Source organism: Dama dama, chromosome 20, assembly GCF_033118175.1.
Source record: "Dama dama isolate Ldn47 chromosome 20, ASM3311817v1, whole genome shotgun sequence".
NCBI lineage: Eukaryota > Metazoa > Chordata > Mammalia > Artiodactyla > Cervidae > Dama > Dama dama.
The window spans coordinates 19,351,882-19,368,276 of NC_083700.1; the positions used below are offsets into that span (position 1 = coordinate 19,351,882).

The 16,395-nt window shown below is 44.2% G+C and overlaps 1 protein-coding gene across 1 annotated transcript; it reads left to right on the forward strand.

Annotated features, from left to right (window-relative positions):
* Positions 1-15,717: 15,717 nt before the first annotated feature.
* LOC133040143 (late cornified envelope protein 3D-like) lies at positions 15,718-15,981 on the forward strand. The gene has a single exon (XM_061119897.1). The coding sequence runs from the start codon at positions 15,718-15,720 to the stop codon at positions 15,979-15,981; it is 264 nt and encodes an 87-aa protein (XP_060975880.1).
* The last annotated feature ends 414 nt before the right edge of the window (positions 15,982-16,395 follow it).

Consider the following 16,395-nt stretch of genomic DNA (forward strand, 5'->3'; position numbering starts at 1 on the left):
GAGGTGTTGTATATCTCAAAAGGTGAAAACATTATTCAAGGAGGGGTTAGGACTCAGAAGAGAATAGAAAGGAAAATGTCTTAAATTAGCAGACCAGGTGGCATTTTTAGATCCTCTCATCCCATCCTTCGTAAGAATGACCCAGCTGCTTGTCACAGCCTTGTTAATGGTTTTGGTGATGGGATGGTCCTGAACTGAGCAGGAGCTGTGTTTTTCAGTAAACAGAGAAATATTTTTCACTTTTCAAGTTTATAATTTATTTTTAAAGGAAGCTATGACAAATCTAGGCAGTGTATTCAAAAGCAGAGACATTACTTTGGTGTCAAAGGGCTGTATAGTCAATAATTATGGTTTTTCCAGTAGTCATGTGCAGATGTGAGAGCTGGACCATAAAGAAGGCTGAGCACCAAAGAATTAATGCTTTCAAAATGTAGTGCTGGAAGAAGACTCTTGAGAGTCCCTTGGACAGCAAGAAGATCAAAACAGTCAATCCTAAACTAAAGTAAATCATCCCTGAATATTCATTGGAAGAACTGATGCTGAAGCTGGAGCCCTGATACTTTGGCCACCTGATGGGAAGAGCCAACTCGCTGGAAAAGACCCTGATGCTGGGAAAGATTGAAGTCAGAAGAAGAAGGGGGCAGCAGAGGATGAGATGGTTAGATAGCACCACCAACTCAATGGACATGAATTTGAGCAAACTCCAGGAGATAGTGGAGGACAGAGGAGCCTGACGTGCTCAGGCTCCTCTATGAGGTCACAAAGAGTTGAACATTACTTAGTGACTGAACAACAACAAATAATTCAGATGGCCTGATTACAATGCTTTCTGAGGAGCCAAATCTGGGCATTTCCACCACTGCTGGCATCATCCCATTGGCACTACCAAGACTTGGAATCCCCCAGGATTTATCCAGCCAGGCCAAATTCCACCCCAGGAAACCAGAGCTCCAAGGATGGCATCCCTCATTGAGGTGACCCTCAGAGAGTCCCTCTCGTGTTTGGAGCAAGTGGCCAGGCTATGGTCTCCCAGCCACTGGTCTGTCATCACAGGACATATGCTCAAACTCGGGCCCATGGAGCTTCCACTCTGATGAAAAGTGGAGGACTGAGAAATGGGAGCTCCTTGGAAGGGAGATCAAATTGATGAGCAACATCACCCCCAAGCCATGCAGTCTAGGATGGGGCCGCAGAAAGGCCCACAGATCCCCATTGCACATCATGAAGAGAAAAGAAGTCTCCACACACAGTTCTGGAATGTTTAGAAATTTCAGAACTTCCTCCCCAATTTTGAATCCCAGTAGCAAGAGATTTTACTCCTAAGAAGTAAATAAGCCACTCAACTAAAGTTATTTTCAGCCCTACCATCCAGCTACCATGAGAAAGTGCCTCCTTCCAGTCTATGATCTACTCAGAGAACTCAACAATATGAGTAAAATGGCAACTCAATCATAGATCCTGAAACTAGCTCCCATGTTGGAGGCAGGAAAAGGCTGATGAGGATATAAATGCCCAAACTCTTCCCACCCCATCCACATCTAGAATGAGCTTTCCCTCCCTGTGGCACAGTGCAGTTATGCTCCCACAGGCAATTTGAAGTAAGTCATGGCACTGCTATATTCTCAAGTGCCAGGGGGAATGGGAAGATGAAAACTGCATCCCTCTCTGTCATGAGCACAATTCAATTTCCATTGAAAAATATAACTTTAATTCAAATATGTATAACATTTGGTTATAACCCTGTGAATTATCTTAAAAATATACAACAAAATATATTTATTTTAATATTAGGGAGTAATTGGATGAGAAATTCATCTCTAAAACTAAAATGAAATTCACTGGGGAAATAACATTCAGCTTGTATCAATGGGTCATACAAAAAACATCGACCCTATGAGGTCAGCTCCAGTAGGTGAGATGCACCCAACACTACCACAGACCTCATAACACATTCAACAGAACCATCTCCATCAAAGCCAACCTGATCATTTATGTCTGCATACTTTCCTTAACTGGTTCAAGCAGAGGAATCGAATCACTCCTGACTCTGTATGGTTAGGAGTCTTCCTTTACGGTCTTCAAATGAAGAACACACATTCCCTCAGATCTTGATTTTGTCATAGGTGAACTGTGATTCTTGTCACCCCAATTATTGCAGTTTCCTTCTCTAAACTTGCCCTCCAGTCCAGCCCTGATTTGTCTCCACTCCTTCTCTGCCTATGGGTTCCATGCTGCTTTCCAGGTCCCAGTAAGCTTCTCTCTGGGACCCCCACCTCCCCATCTTCAATTTTCTATCCATTTTCCACACACAGCCCACCCTGAATGTCCAGTATCCTCTGTTCAGTCAACACCCCACAAGGCAAGAGATGATGACATTTACACACCTGATCTCCCTAAAGAGCATGCAGGAAAATTAGGATATGCAAAGAACTAGGAATTGTAGTTAGTCACTTATACTGCAGCACTTACCAACATAGTAACAGACTGCTTATTTACTTGTCTGTCTATCCAGTTAGTTAATCACTATAAATCAGGTTATGTGTCATCTTCAACTATCTACAATCCACTGTAAAATATGCACGTGGGACACGGCCTCTGCTAAGTACCTATGTAGGTTTCCTGGTTCCCTTTCATCAAACACATTGTCTTATGCCCGGAGCTGGGCTGGGAATATTTGGTGCTGTCACCCTTCCCCAACAACACACTCAAGCTGTGCAACACACACCCAGGAAATCCTGTCCTGGGCAACTTAGTCTACAACCTACTCAGAACCAGCTTTCTCTGGCTCCTATGAAATCAGCAGAATGTCCAGCTAGGGTGGACCTGAACTAGCAGCGTTGTGACGACAAACCCAGGACTCCATCAGAGAAGTGGGAAGCAGAGGGTCCAGAGCACAGGCAGCAGGAAGAGTGTGGGGCCAATGAGCACCTTTATGGGATGTTTCCACAGTCCTGTGACTTGCAGAGGCCACATGTCCTCACCCTCTTCCTAGACTGGTTCTAAGAGATGCACTTATCCCACCAGACATCCTCAAGAAAACTTTACCCAAAAGGATTTGTTCTCCTCCGTGATTACATGGAGACAAGATGTTGTTCCCAGTTAGAAGAGAGTCTGTGTGTTTTCCTCGCAAGAGGCCAAAGAAAGAAGAGCACCTTTCCAGACTAACTCTAAACCGGGTTTCATTTTCCTTCCCACATTTCTTAGCTCAAAAGTAGAACACATGATCTATGAAACTCACTAGAGAAGAGTTGTTGATCAGAAGCTTTGGCAATATGATGTATCTTATTCTCTCTAGGGTCATTTACCCCTGCTGAGATGCTCTGGTAGCAAACCAGCAACAGTGCTAGGCTCCACATGTCTCCCAAAGTGCTCATCTCAGCAGCCAGCCCCTTGCCAGTCTCCTGCTGGGACCCCAGTCTAGCAGCCACTGCCTGACTCCTCACAGCTCTGTCTCTTTCACTGATATCAGAGCCCCAGAGCTCCAGTGGCTGGAAACATACACCAGCGATCTCTAGAATCAGGCTAAAGGACTCAGTAGTGCCTGTTAAGTGCCACCAGAATTCCTGGTCTTAGTGAATCTATTTAGAGATGAAGAGTAATGAGGCCAGAATTAATCAATAAAATTTATATTGAGTGCCTTTCTGGTGGTACAGTGGATAAGAATCTGCCTGCCAACGCAGATGACATGGGTTCGACCCCTGGTCCGGGATGATTCCAAATGCAGCATTAGCAACTAAACCCGTGGGCCACAACTACTTACCCTGTGCTCTAGAGCCCAAGAACCATAACTACGGAAGCCTGAACATTCTAGGGCCCACGAGCCATAACTAATGAGCTCATGTGCTACAACTACAGAAGCCTGCATGCCCTAGAGCCAGCAAGTCACAACTACTGAAGTCTGTGTGTCTAGAGCTCACACTCTGCAACAAGAAAAGCCTCCACAATGAGAGCCCCATGCACTTCAACCAGAGTAGCCTCTGCTCTCTGAAACGAGAGGAAGTACTCTGTCAGCAACGAGAAGAAAAAGCACCCAATGCAGCCAAAAATAAATAAGTAAATAAATTTATATTGAGACACTAGGGTAGAAAAGGGTAGCCAGAATTTATGTCAGTTATGATTCTGTCACTGAAAGTTGCCCCCTGGCAAGGGAGTACTTTGCAGTTACAGAGAGACAGATTCTTCCATCTTCACCTGGGAACTTCCCTGGTCAAGCCCAAGTCCATTTGTTCAATTATTCATTTGTTCAACCAGTGTATATGTGATACCCATCTAGGTACTTGAATCAGTGAGGAACAAAACAGACAAAATCACTGCTCTCAGGGAGCTTACATTCCAGTGGGTTATGGGAGGCCTCCTCTGATTTCCTTGCAAGGCAGCAGGTTTAGACAAAGGTGGTTCTATATTCTGTTGGATTCTCATCCTTGGGCTTTGGATAGATACTGGTAAATGGTTGCTAAACCCAGTGAAGACAGTCATCACTGACAAATCTTTGAGAAAGGGTATTGTTGGTTTTGGGGTAACAAAAAGGACATCTAATGTCTGCTTGTTTCCACACCAAAGGTGAGAGCTAAGTAAGACAAGGGGATAGAATGCTGGTACCAATGGTGACGTGTTTGTTTGAAGGTTGGCCTGTCTTCCTCCCCTTGCAGTCTTCCTTAGCCAGTCCCCAAGGCTCAGCAAAAAATCACATTGGCACAAGTATCTTGAAATCACTTCTACTTGGTTTTCTACTTGGTTACAATAAATGGAGCAACTAAAACAAGATGGTCATGCCCATAGTCTTTCTTGTGTCAGGATAATCAGATGCAATTAATATAATAATAATGTTTTATCAAAACCAATCATTTTAAGATATATTTGAAATATAAATGATTTGTCCCATTCTTCAGGATCTTAAATGCATCATGATTCAGTGAGGAATATATGTCTATTATCACAGAGATAAAACACTACAGCCTGAGGTACCTGCACTTTCCACAACCTTGATCCACTTTCCAGGAGGTGTTCACATTTACTATCGTTATCAGACTCATCATCACACCCATCAATTATCTTTCATCTTTGGTCTGATCTCTTAGCCATCCCAGCCAATCTGAATCGCTCTCTTCCCTTAGTGACTACCCCTGGCTCTCTTAGAATCAATACTGAAGTCACTAAGATACTGACACAATAGCCCTTAAAGGTTTTTTCATTTGCAAGACACGTCACTATGCTTTTGTAGGTTTCTTATGCCCATCTTTAGTTGTACCTGTGGCAGCTCTGGTTCACTGTACTTCCACATGAATAGTTTTTTCTTTCCTTAAGGAGGAGCATACCACCTCCTTAACATAGCTATGAAGAGAAGGGAGAGATTCAAACTTGGCAGTTTCTGTCTCCAGAGCAGACAATCTTAATGACCCTATTATTCTGCCCCCAATGTCTTAGACACCTCCAGTGCTCTCACAGCTCATTCTCCCCTCCACACTAGCATTATCTCTTCTTCCTGGTGGACCACTAGATGCCTCTTGAATTCTATGAGCTCCTCTTAGTTGCCCTGACTGAATTTACTGTGCCTGGACAGAGTACAGTCTACACATCTCTGCTCATCATCAACCATCCTGAGTGATAGCAGATGACAACATCTCAGTGACTCATTCACTCAGAGTCACTGCAGAGGAACAAAGGACTGATGCCCCAAAACTCTGACCTCCAGCCTGAGGACGCCCCAGATGTGTATTGCAACATCCTCTGTTAGTTTATGTTTATTTCACTACTTGCCTCTTGGACCTAGTACATTGTGAAATCTAAGGGTAGGGGTAGCATCTTCCTTGTTTTTTAATCACCTTTGCACAGCATAGCATGTTCTGTCATTTCAATACTAGTGGTTTGAAAGAATTAATGATTTTTATAAATAAATGAATAAAAGCAAGAATGGCAGAGCCATAGGAAGACTGAAGAACATATTTGAACTGTGTTGGGAGTTCTTGGATTCCTTCTCTCCTCAAAACTCTTGATACCATGGAGACTTCCCTGGTGGGCCAGCGGTTACCAATCTGCCTTCCAATGAAGAGGATATAGATTTGATCCATAGTCAGGGAACTAAGATTCCACATGCCTCAGGGCAACTAAGCCCACATGCCACAATTACTGGGCTCTCACCCTCTGGAGCCCATGTGCCACAACTAGAGAGAAGCCCACATGCTGCAGCTAAGAGTCTGTGTGACCCACATGCCACAGCTAAGATTGGATTCAGCCAAATAAAGTAAATAAATATTAAAAAAAAAAAAAAAAACTCTCAACTCCATGGAGATGCAAAGGGCCTGAGGTTAGAGATGTAAGAAGCTGTCCCTTAAATAAGACTTGCCACTCTCACCCTCTCCAACTCCCACCCATTTTTCTGCCTGCAAATTGAAAAAGGAAAAGACCTCCAAGATTTGGTCTCTTCTCAGCTGGTAAAGAATCCACCTGCAATGAGGGAGACCTGGGTTCAATCCCTGGGTTGGGAAGATCCTCTGAAGAAGGGAAAGGCAACCCCCTCCAGTATTCTGGCCTGGAGAATTCCATGGACTGTATAGTCCATGGGGTCGAAAAGAGTCAGACACAACTGAGCAACTTTCACTTTCTCTGGAATTAGGTTCCCTTCACTCAATTTAGTTTCTATTTCCCTACTCTTCTTTGCTCATAAAGTTTCCCTAAATTGTGGGTTCAGAGCCACAAGCACTGAATAGTCATTTTTAAAAGTTGATGCAGTCATGTGCAATTATTTGCCTTTTTACTACCTCTAGAGGCAATAAAATCCCCCCAAGATGTCATGGAACAAAATTAGGAGGAGTATCAAGTCCCTGCCAAATGTCTCAGAAGTTCCTGCTCGGGGCTTGGGGCCCACCTGCTGTCCTTTCTGCTGAGCCTCTTCTCTGGGGTCTGCCATAGCTTCGAGAGGAAATTAGGATCGTAAGAACTTTGGGAAAACACACTTTCAAATTGGCATTGAAGTTGTGAGGTATTTTCTGGCTACCTATCCCAATTTTATTTGTTTGTAGGACATATATTAAGTTAACCTTAAAAACACATTCCAATATAATTATGTGCAGACAAATACTGTTTGATTCCACTTATATGAAATACCTAGAATGGTCAAATTCATAGAATCAAAAAGTACATTGATAAGTGCCAGGGCCAGGGGTGGGGGTGGGGAGAGGGAATGGGGACTCACTGTTTAATGGGGACAGAGTTTCACTTTAGCAAGATAAAAAGATTCAGGAGATGGGTGATGGTGAGTTTCACAACAAAGTGAAAGTACTTAGTGCCACTGAACTGTGCCGTTAAATATGGTCAAAGAAGTATGTTTTACATGATATGACTTTTACCCCAGTAAGAAAAAAAAAAATTCTTTTTAAAGAGGGTTTCCCTGGTGGTCCAGTGGTTAAGAATTTGCCTTGGAATGCAAGGGACACAGGTTTGATCCCTGGTCTGGGAAGATCCTACATGCCATGCGGCAACTAAGTCCTCACCCCACAACTACTGAGCTCATGAGCTGCAACTACTGAAGCCCATGTGCCTAGAGCCTGTTCTAGGCTCTAGGAGCCTAGAGAAGCCAAAGAGAAGCTCACACACTACAACTAGAGAGTAGAGTCTACTCGCCACAACTAGAGAAGATTGAGGTGTAGCAATGAAGAAGACCCAGTGCAACCAAAAATAAGCAAATAAAAGTATTAAAGAAAGAAAAAGAAAGACTAAGCTGCTTGCCATGGAAGGAATTGTGGGGGTGGGAGGAGCCAGAACTGAGCAGCAACTGTGAGTTGTAAGCAAAGGATTTTGCATTTGTTGATTCATCCTTGACTGCCGATATGAAATGTCCAAAATACACTCCAAGGAGTTAAACTTGAGATCCTGTACCTCCTGTTCCTGCAATTACCAATTGTAATGACTAAGTCATGAAATTGTCCCAAGATTCATCCAGTCACACCCGTCTCTTTATTTCCTTGATGTCTCTGGGCCACAGGAAGCCATGGCTCCTCGGGATGGGTCTCCTGAGATTGGCGACTCTCGGGGAGTTGCCCAGGTACTATGGGGGAAGTGACCAGGCCATGATCTTATGACTGTTCTCTGTCATCACAGCATGTCAGCTCTGCTTGTGGGGCTTGCAGAGCACCTGATCTCATGAGAAAAAGAAGGGGTGAGAGACAGGAGCAACTCATCAGGGTGGAGGTGAGATTAATGAGCTCTGTCTCCAGGTCTTCTGTGGAATCATCCAAGACAGGCAGACAGGGATGGGGCTAGGGCAAAGCCCTATTGAGAGTCCTCCACTGATGTTTCATGAAGAACATGGAAAACTGCCCATTGACAGTCATTGACAAGGATAGTTTGATCCTTTGAAACTATCCCAAAATGTGTGACTTGTGTTACTTTTTCACAAATTGCTCCCTCCTCTCTCATCCACTATTGCACCCACTGCCCTACATTCCACACCCAAGCCCTACCCCCACCAATGACTCAGGGTTGCCATCCATGGTGGGGAAATGGCTTCCATGCTTCCTTCTTTCGTGAGAACAAGCCTCACATCTGATCACCACAACATACAGAGATATAAACATTCATTCATTTTTGCAGTGAAGTCTAAACCCCAACAGCTTATTTTTCATGTGCCCCTTGGCACCTGAATTCTGTACAGTGACCATTATAGCTGGTAAGGGCTTCCCAGATAGCTCAGTTGGTAAAGAATCTGCCTGCAATGCAGGAGACCCCAGTTCGATTCCTGGGTCCAGAAGATCTGCTGGAGAAGGGATAGGCTACCCTCTCCAGTATTCTTGGGCTTCCCTTGTAGCTCAACTGGTAAAGAATCCACCTGCAGTGTGGGAGACCTGGGTTCAATCCCTGGTTTGAGAAGATCACCTGGAGAAGGGAAAGGCTACCCACTCCAGTATTCTGGCCTAGAGAATTCCATGGACTGTATAGTCCATGGGGTCACAAAGAGTTGGACACGACTGAGCAACTTCCACTTTCACTTTCATAGCTGATATAAATAATTCTATGTTTACTCAGCCTGCTATACTGCATGCTCCCTTAAGGAAGATACCATACCCTCCTTCTCACTGCTCTATTGCCATGCTGATCATGGTGATTGGCCTATAATTATTACTGAGAAAAGAGCAGACCCAGATTGCTGTCAATAAGCTGCCCTAGATCTAACAATTAAGCTATATATTCTCCAGCCAAATAAAAACAAGTTCAGAGAACATCAGACAGTCAACACTGTGAACATGAGGGAGTAAGATAAAAACAAGAACCCTCTGAGAACCAAAAAAACAAGGTGTTGGCCAAACCACAAAAATGACCAGCATCCCCTTTTCTCAGCCAACATGAAGAAATGCTCCTTCTCTATGAATTAGATCTTTCAGTTCACTTCAGTCACTCAGTCGTGTCCCACTCTTTGCAACCCCATGGACTCCAGAAAGCCAGGCTTCCCTGTCCTTCACTATCTCCCAGAGCTTGCTCAAACTCATGTCCATTGAGTCCATGATGCCATCCAACCATCTCATCCTCTGTTATCCCCTTCTCCTGCCTTCAATCTTTCCCAGCATCAGCGTCTTTTCCAATGAATCGGCTCCTCGCATCAAGGGGCCAAAATACTGGAGCTTCAGTTTCACCATCAGTCTTTCAAATGAATATTCAGGATTGATTTACTTTAGGATTGACTGGTTTGATCTCCTTGCAGTCCAAGGAACTCTCAAGAGTCTTCTCCAACACCACAGTTTGAAGGCATCAATTCATCGGCAGTCAGTTTTCTTTATAGTCCAATTCTCACATCCATACATGAAAAACCACAGTTTTGACTATACTTTGTCAAAGGATCTTTGTCAAAAAAAGTAATGTCTCTTTTTAATATGCTGTCTAGGTTGGTTGTAGCTTTTCTTCCAAGAAGCAAGTGTCTTTTTAATTTCATAGCTGCAGTAACCATCTGCAGTGATTTTGGAGCCCAAGAAAATAAAGTCTGTCCCTATTTCCATTGTTTCCCCACCTATTTGCCATGAAGTGATAGGACCAGATGCCATAATCTTAGTTCTTTGAATGTTGAGTTTTAAGCCAGTTTTTCACTCTCCTCTTTTGTCTTCATCAAGAGGCTCTTTAGTTCCTCTTCACTTTCTGCCATAAGGGTGGTGTCATCTGCATATCTGAGGTTATTGATATTTCTCTCAGTAATCTTGATTCCAGCTTGTGCTTCATCCATCCTGGCATTTCTCATGATGTACTCTGCATATAAGTTAAATAAACAAGGTGACAATATACAGCCTTGACATACTCCTTTCCTAATTTGGAACCAGTCAGTTGTTCCATGTCCTATTCTCACTGTTGCTTCTTGATCTGCACACAGATTTCTCAGGAGGCAGGTAAGGTGGTCTGGCATTCCTGTATCTTTAAGAATTTTCCACAGATTATTGTGATCCACACAGTCAAAGGCTTTAGTGTAGTCAATAAAGCAGAGTAGATGTTTTTCTGGAATCCTCTTGCTTTTTCTATGATCCAACGGATACTGGCAATTTGATCTCTGGTTCCTCTGCCTTTTCTAAATACAGAATGAACGCCTAAAACTTCTTGGTTCACGTACTGTTGAAGCCTACCTTGGAGAATTTTGAGCCTTACTTTGCTGTCCTGTGAGATGAGTGTAATTGTGCAATAGTTTGAACATTCTTTGGCATTGTCTTTCTTTGGGATTGGAATGAAAACTGACCTTTTCCAGTCCTGTGGCCACTGCTGAGCTTTCCAAATTTGCTGGCATATTGAGTGCAACACTTTAACAGTATCATCTTTTAAGATTTGAAATAGCTCAGCTGGAATTCTATCACCTCCACTAGATTTGTTCATAGGAATGCTTCCTAAGGTTCCTAGACTTCACACTCCAGGATGTCTGGCTCTAGATGAGTGGTCACACCATCGTGGTTATCTGGGTCACTAAGAACTTTTTTTGTATAGTTCTTCTTCATATCTTTTGCTTCTGCTAGGTCCATACCATTTCTGTACTTTATTGTGACCAGCTTTGCATGAAAAGTTCCCTTGGTATCTCTAATTTTCTTTAAGAGATCTCTATTGTTTTCCTCTATTTCTTTGCATTGATCTCAGAGGAAGGCTTTCTTATGTCTCCTTGCTGTTCTTTGGAACTCTGCATTCAGATGGATATTTCTTTCCTTTCTCCTTTGTCTTTCACTTCTCTTCTTTTCTCAGCTATTTGTGAGGTCTCCCCAGACAAGCATTTTGTCTTTTTGCATATTTTTTATTGGGGATGGTTTTGATCACCACCTCCTGTTCAGTGTTACAAACCTCAGCCCATAGTTCTTGAGGCACTCTGTCAATCAGATCTAATCCCTTGAATCTATTTGTTACTTCCACTGTGTAATTGTAAGGGATTTGATTTAAGTCATACCTGAATGGATAGTGCTTTTCCCTCCTTTCTTCAATGTAAGTCTGAATTTTGCAATAAGAAGTTCATGATCTGAGCCACATTCAGCTTCCAGTCTTGTTTTTGCTAACTCTATAGAGCTTCTCCATCTTCTGCTGCAAAGAATATAATCAATCTGATTTCAGTATTGACCATCTGATGATGTCCATTTGTAGAGTTGTCTCTTATGTTGTTGGAAGAGGGTGTTTCCTATGACCAGTGTGTTCTATTGGCAAAACTCTTAGCCTTTGTCCTGCTTCATTTTGTACTCAAGGCCAAACTTGTCTATTGCTCCAGGTATCTTTTGACTTCCTACTTTTGTATGTCAATACCCTATGATGAAAAGGACATCTTTTTTTTGGTGTTAGTTCTAGAAAGTCATCAGTGAACTATTCAACTTCAGGTTCTTTGGCATTAGTGGTTGGGGCATAGACTTGGATTATTGTGATATTGAATGGTTTGCCTTGGAAATGAACAGAGATCAGTCATTTTTGAGATTGCACCCAAGTACTACACTTCAGACTCTTTTGTTGACTATGGCGACTCCATTTCTTCTAAGGGATTCTTGCCTGCAGTAGTAGATCTAATGATCATCTGAATTAAATTCAACCATTCCAGTCCATTTTAGTTCACTGATCCCTAAAATGTCGATGTTCACTCTTGCCATCTCCTGTTTGACCACTTCCAATTTACCTTGATTCATGGACTTAACATTCCAGGTTCCTATGTGATATTGTTCTTTACAGCATCAGAATTTACCTCCATCACCAGTCTCATCCACAACTGGACATTGTTTTTACTTTGACTCAGCTTCTTCATTCTTTCTGGAGTTCTTTCTCCTCTCTTCTCCAGTAGCATATTGGGCACCTATTGACCTATGACATCTTTCAGTGTCATATCTTTTCATACTGTTCAACTCAATTTCATAATATCTAACTCAATTAGCCTTTAGCCTTGTCCCTTTGCTCCTGTTTTCTGGGTAAAGAATCTGCCCGCAATGCAGGAGACTTGGGTTTGATCCCTGGTTGGGAAGATTCTCTGGAGAAGGGAAAGGTTACTCACTCCAGTATTCTGGCCTGGAGAGTTCCATGGACTATATAGTACATGGAGTCGCAGAGTCGGACATGACTCAGCAACTTTCACTTCACTTGGGCCCTACCCCAAAATTACCTAACACGAGCCCAAATTTTTTAGCAAGCACCTCTTAATGTTTCCCCATCAAGTACTATATCATTGCAGCAAGTCAACACAACTTTGTTCTACTGTATGTGTACTCCTGGTGGTCTTTGCATGGGGAATATAGATGATGCTCAACAGAAGTTTATTAAGTAAAAGAAATGACTTAAAGGAGAAGGAATTACATAGGAGGGCTGGTGGGATGGTTAGTAAGGGGAAGGGACTCAGGGCAAATATCAACCTGTGAGAAGAAAGACAACAGGTGGTGTCTCCATCCGAAGTCACAGATCAGGAACCATGATGGACACTTTAGAAGATGTGAGCTCCCTAGGAGCATGCCCTCATTAGAATGGCCACTTTCCCATTTAGCATTCTCTTAGTCTCCATCACCAGCAAAACTAGGAGAGCTAGCTATGAGGTTTTCAATACTATATGTCCCACTTCAGTATTATCACTAGTCTCATATGAGAAAGGACCAGTTTCACCATTCACCAGTAATTCCTCCCAATGCACCATCAATTGGTGGGTCCCTAACAACGTGAAGGAAATGGATACTTCAGCACAGTCCTAGGGCTAAGCCTACTTATCCCCTCAGCAAGAGATGCCTTCTTAATACAGGAGAATATCAGCACGGAAGGTCAGTGCCAGCTCTGATCCTTCTCCATTCCCTCGTCCCCAAGTTACTATTCCTTATGTACCACTGCAATTCATTCTCCCATACACAACTCAAAATAAAACAGGGAACCCCTAGGCTTTAAAGTAGGTAAGCTGTAAAGTACAAATCTATATAGGAAATTTTGTACCTAAAAGCAGTAAAATACAGAAAATAATCACATATATTTACCATTAAAATATTTCATTTAAAAATGTGTTTAATTTAAATATAAATAATTAAATTTCTGTTGTACTTCTGACTGTATTCTTTTGGAAACAAACAGCAAAATGCAGCTATTATGATAGTAGAGATGAAATCAATGGCAAATTCATCTCTAGTACTTGGAAAAAACAAATCCAGTGGGGGGGGGGGGGGGCGCTTCCCTGGTGGCTCAGTGGTAAAGAATCCTTCTGCCAATGTGGGAGACATGAGTTTGATCCCTGTTCCAGGAAGATCCCACGTGCCATGGAGCAAATAAGCTCTTGCGTGTGTGCTCAGTTGCTCAGTCATGTCTGACTCTTTGGGACCTCACAGACTGTAGCTTGCCAGGCTCCTCTCTCCATGGAATTTTTTAGGCAAGAATACTGGAGAGGGGTTGCCATTCCTTCCTCTAGGGGATCTTCCCGACCCAGGGATCGAACCCACATCTCCTGCATCATCTGCATTGACAGTGGATTCTTTACCACTGAGCCACCTGGAAAGCCCAGCTAAGCCTGTGCACCAAACTACTGAACCTGGGCTCTAGAGAGCAGGAGCTGCAACTGCTGAAGCCTGCGCACCCTGGAGCCTGTGCTCTGCAACAAGAGAAGCCACTGCAATGAGAAGTCAGCACGCAGCAACTAGGGAGTAGCCCCTGCTCGCCACAACTAGAGAAAAACCTGCACAGCAACGAAGACCCAGCACAGCCAAAAAAATAAACAGATAAATAAAATCATTTTAAAAATGCAATGGTAAAATGGGATTCAGATTCTATACAAAATCATCATATACAAACCTGAGAAACTCTCAGATCAGTTCCATTAAATTGATGTATATAATATCACCATCATCATCAGCCTCATCAGCAGCATCATATTGAACAAATCATCTGCATGGCTCTCATCAATCATCTGAAGCATTTCACACTAGTAGATGATTTTATTTTTTATAATCAACATCATTGTATCTCACAGGAAGCTAACTATGGACAAACTGGATTTTTCTCATAAGTATGAGTCTTATGATCTCAACTACTGTATGTCCTTTTGATACTTAAACTGCTCATTTATATAATTCTCTCTCAGTTCTTTTAAAGGGTCTCTCTGCATCCCATCCTACATCTGTTGCCCAACACATCTCATCCCCAGGGTCCAGTGGTTCAGGCCACTCAATATCTCCAGATGTCAGGAACCAGTTATATCTGAAAACATCATTACCCTTGGAAATATGCAGAGCAGTAGGAAACTGATGTCCAAAATACAGTGGCATTTGGAGACAATTGTATCACAGGACAAATCTCACAGTATCAGACATATGTGTTTGTTTCTGTGAAGTCTGTCCACTTAAACTTGAAATGTTCAAGGTCAGGAAATATGTCACATGTATCTCTACATCCTCACATGTCTTCATTCAGCAAAGATGCAAGAGGCAGAGCTGAAATTAAAGCATCTGAGCTGCATGAATGAAAGGAGAAACGGCAGGTCCCCAGCACACCTAGGGAGTAGTCATCCACATTTCCTAATTCCCTCTTACCTGACATGCAGGTGAGAAGCTGGAAACCCAGGATGGGAGTGTGTGTCACCCTCCCCTGGTTGTGAAAGCAGCAGGATGCTCGGGCCGTGCATCACACACCCAGAACAGAATAAAAGGGCTCCTGCCCTGGGCTCCGCATCCACAGCTTCCTCGGGAGCATCCTTTCCCCTGCCTCCACTGCAGCGGTGAGTGACTGGAGGGGACAGAGCCTCAGCAGGGAGTGTGGCGGAGACAAACTTGGGGTTGGTGGGGAAGAGAGAAGCAGAGTTGTCTGTGGAGGCAGCAAGAAGGGGACTTTGGGGAGCAGCGGGGGGCAGGGCAGGGGACAGTGAGCAACAACTTGTGTGGGAGGAATCGGGGTCTGGGACACACCAGAGCCCTGGTTCTCAGCATCGCCCCACTCATCATTCTGAAATGCATACACACACAGACATCCTCCGCGGGTCACTTCCCAGTGGGGTGTATTTGCCTCTGTGTTTCTACGGGGCCCACTTAGAGGATGGTAGCATCGTTCTGGGCAGGAGTAGAGAGAGGGAACTGTCTTGCCAGGTCAGTTTAACTTGAGATCCATTTCCACTTTCCTCCTGAAAATCACAGCTCAGGAGGCAGCTGGGATTAGGAGCACAGGCTCCCAGTAGGATTAGGAGCTAGTAAGACCGTTCGCAGGGGAGACACTGGCCTGGAGCTTGTGCACTGATCTTTTCTCCTTGAATGTGTCCAGGCTCACTGACCTCCCGCCGAGATGTCCTGCCAGCAGAACCAGCAGCAGTGCCAGCCCCCTCCCAAGTGCCCCTCCCCCAAGTGCCCCCCAAAGAGCCCAGCACAGCGTCTGCCTCCCGCCTCCTCAGGCTGCGCCCCCACCTCCGAGGGCGGCTGCTGCCTGGGCCCCCACAGGCACCGCAGGTCCCACCACTGCCGGCGCCAGAGCTCGGGCTCCTGCGATGGTGATGGTGGCCTGCAGTCCGGGCGCTCTGGCTGTGGCCAGGGATCTGGGGGCTGCTGCTGACCTGGCCTCCTGATGCTGAGACATGTGATTTCAGAGGAAACAAGAATCCAAGGACTTTGTCAGCCTAGTGTGTTCCCTCCCAGCACCCCAGACTCCAAGCCCTTGGCCAGTGCTGAGATGCTCCTGGAGAGCAGCTGGGCCCTCCACAGTGGCTCTTGCTATCCACTCTCCAGGAGCCCACTGGATATCCACCTCATCTCTGCTGGAAACTACAGTATCTGCCCCCTTGATTGTCATCACCCTTGTCTGATCCTATGAAAGAATAAAGTTTTTGTTTTCTCAGCATCCTAGACTGTCTGTGACTTTGCTGCCGCGCAGGCTGTTCTGTGGGAGAAGGAAATGGCAACCCACTCCAGTATTCTTGCCTGGGAAATCCCATGGACAGAGGAGTCTGGCAGGCAACAATCCATGGGA

Bases quoted from the DNA above. Each gene is read 5' to 3' on its own strand.
- LOC133040143 (XM_061119897.1), top strand. From the start codon at position 15,718: ATGTCCTGCCAGCAGAACCAGCAGCAGTGCCAGCCCCCTCCCAAGTGC.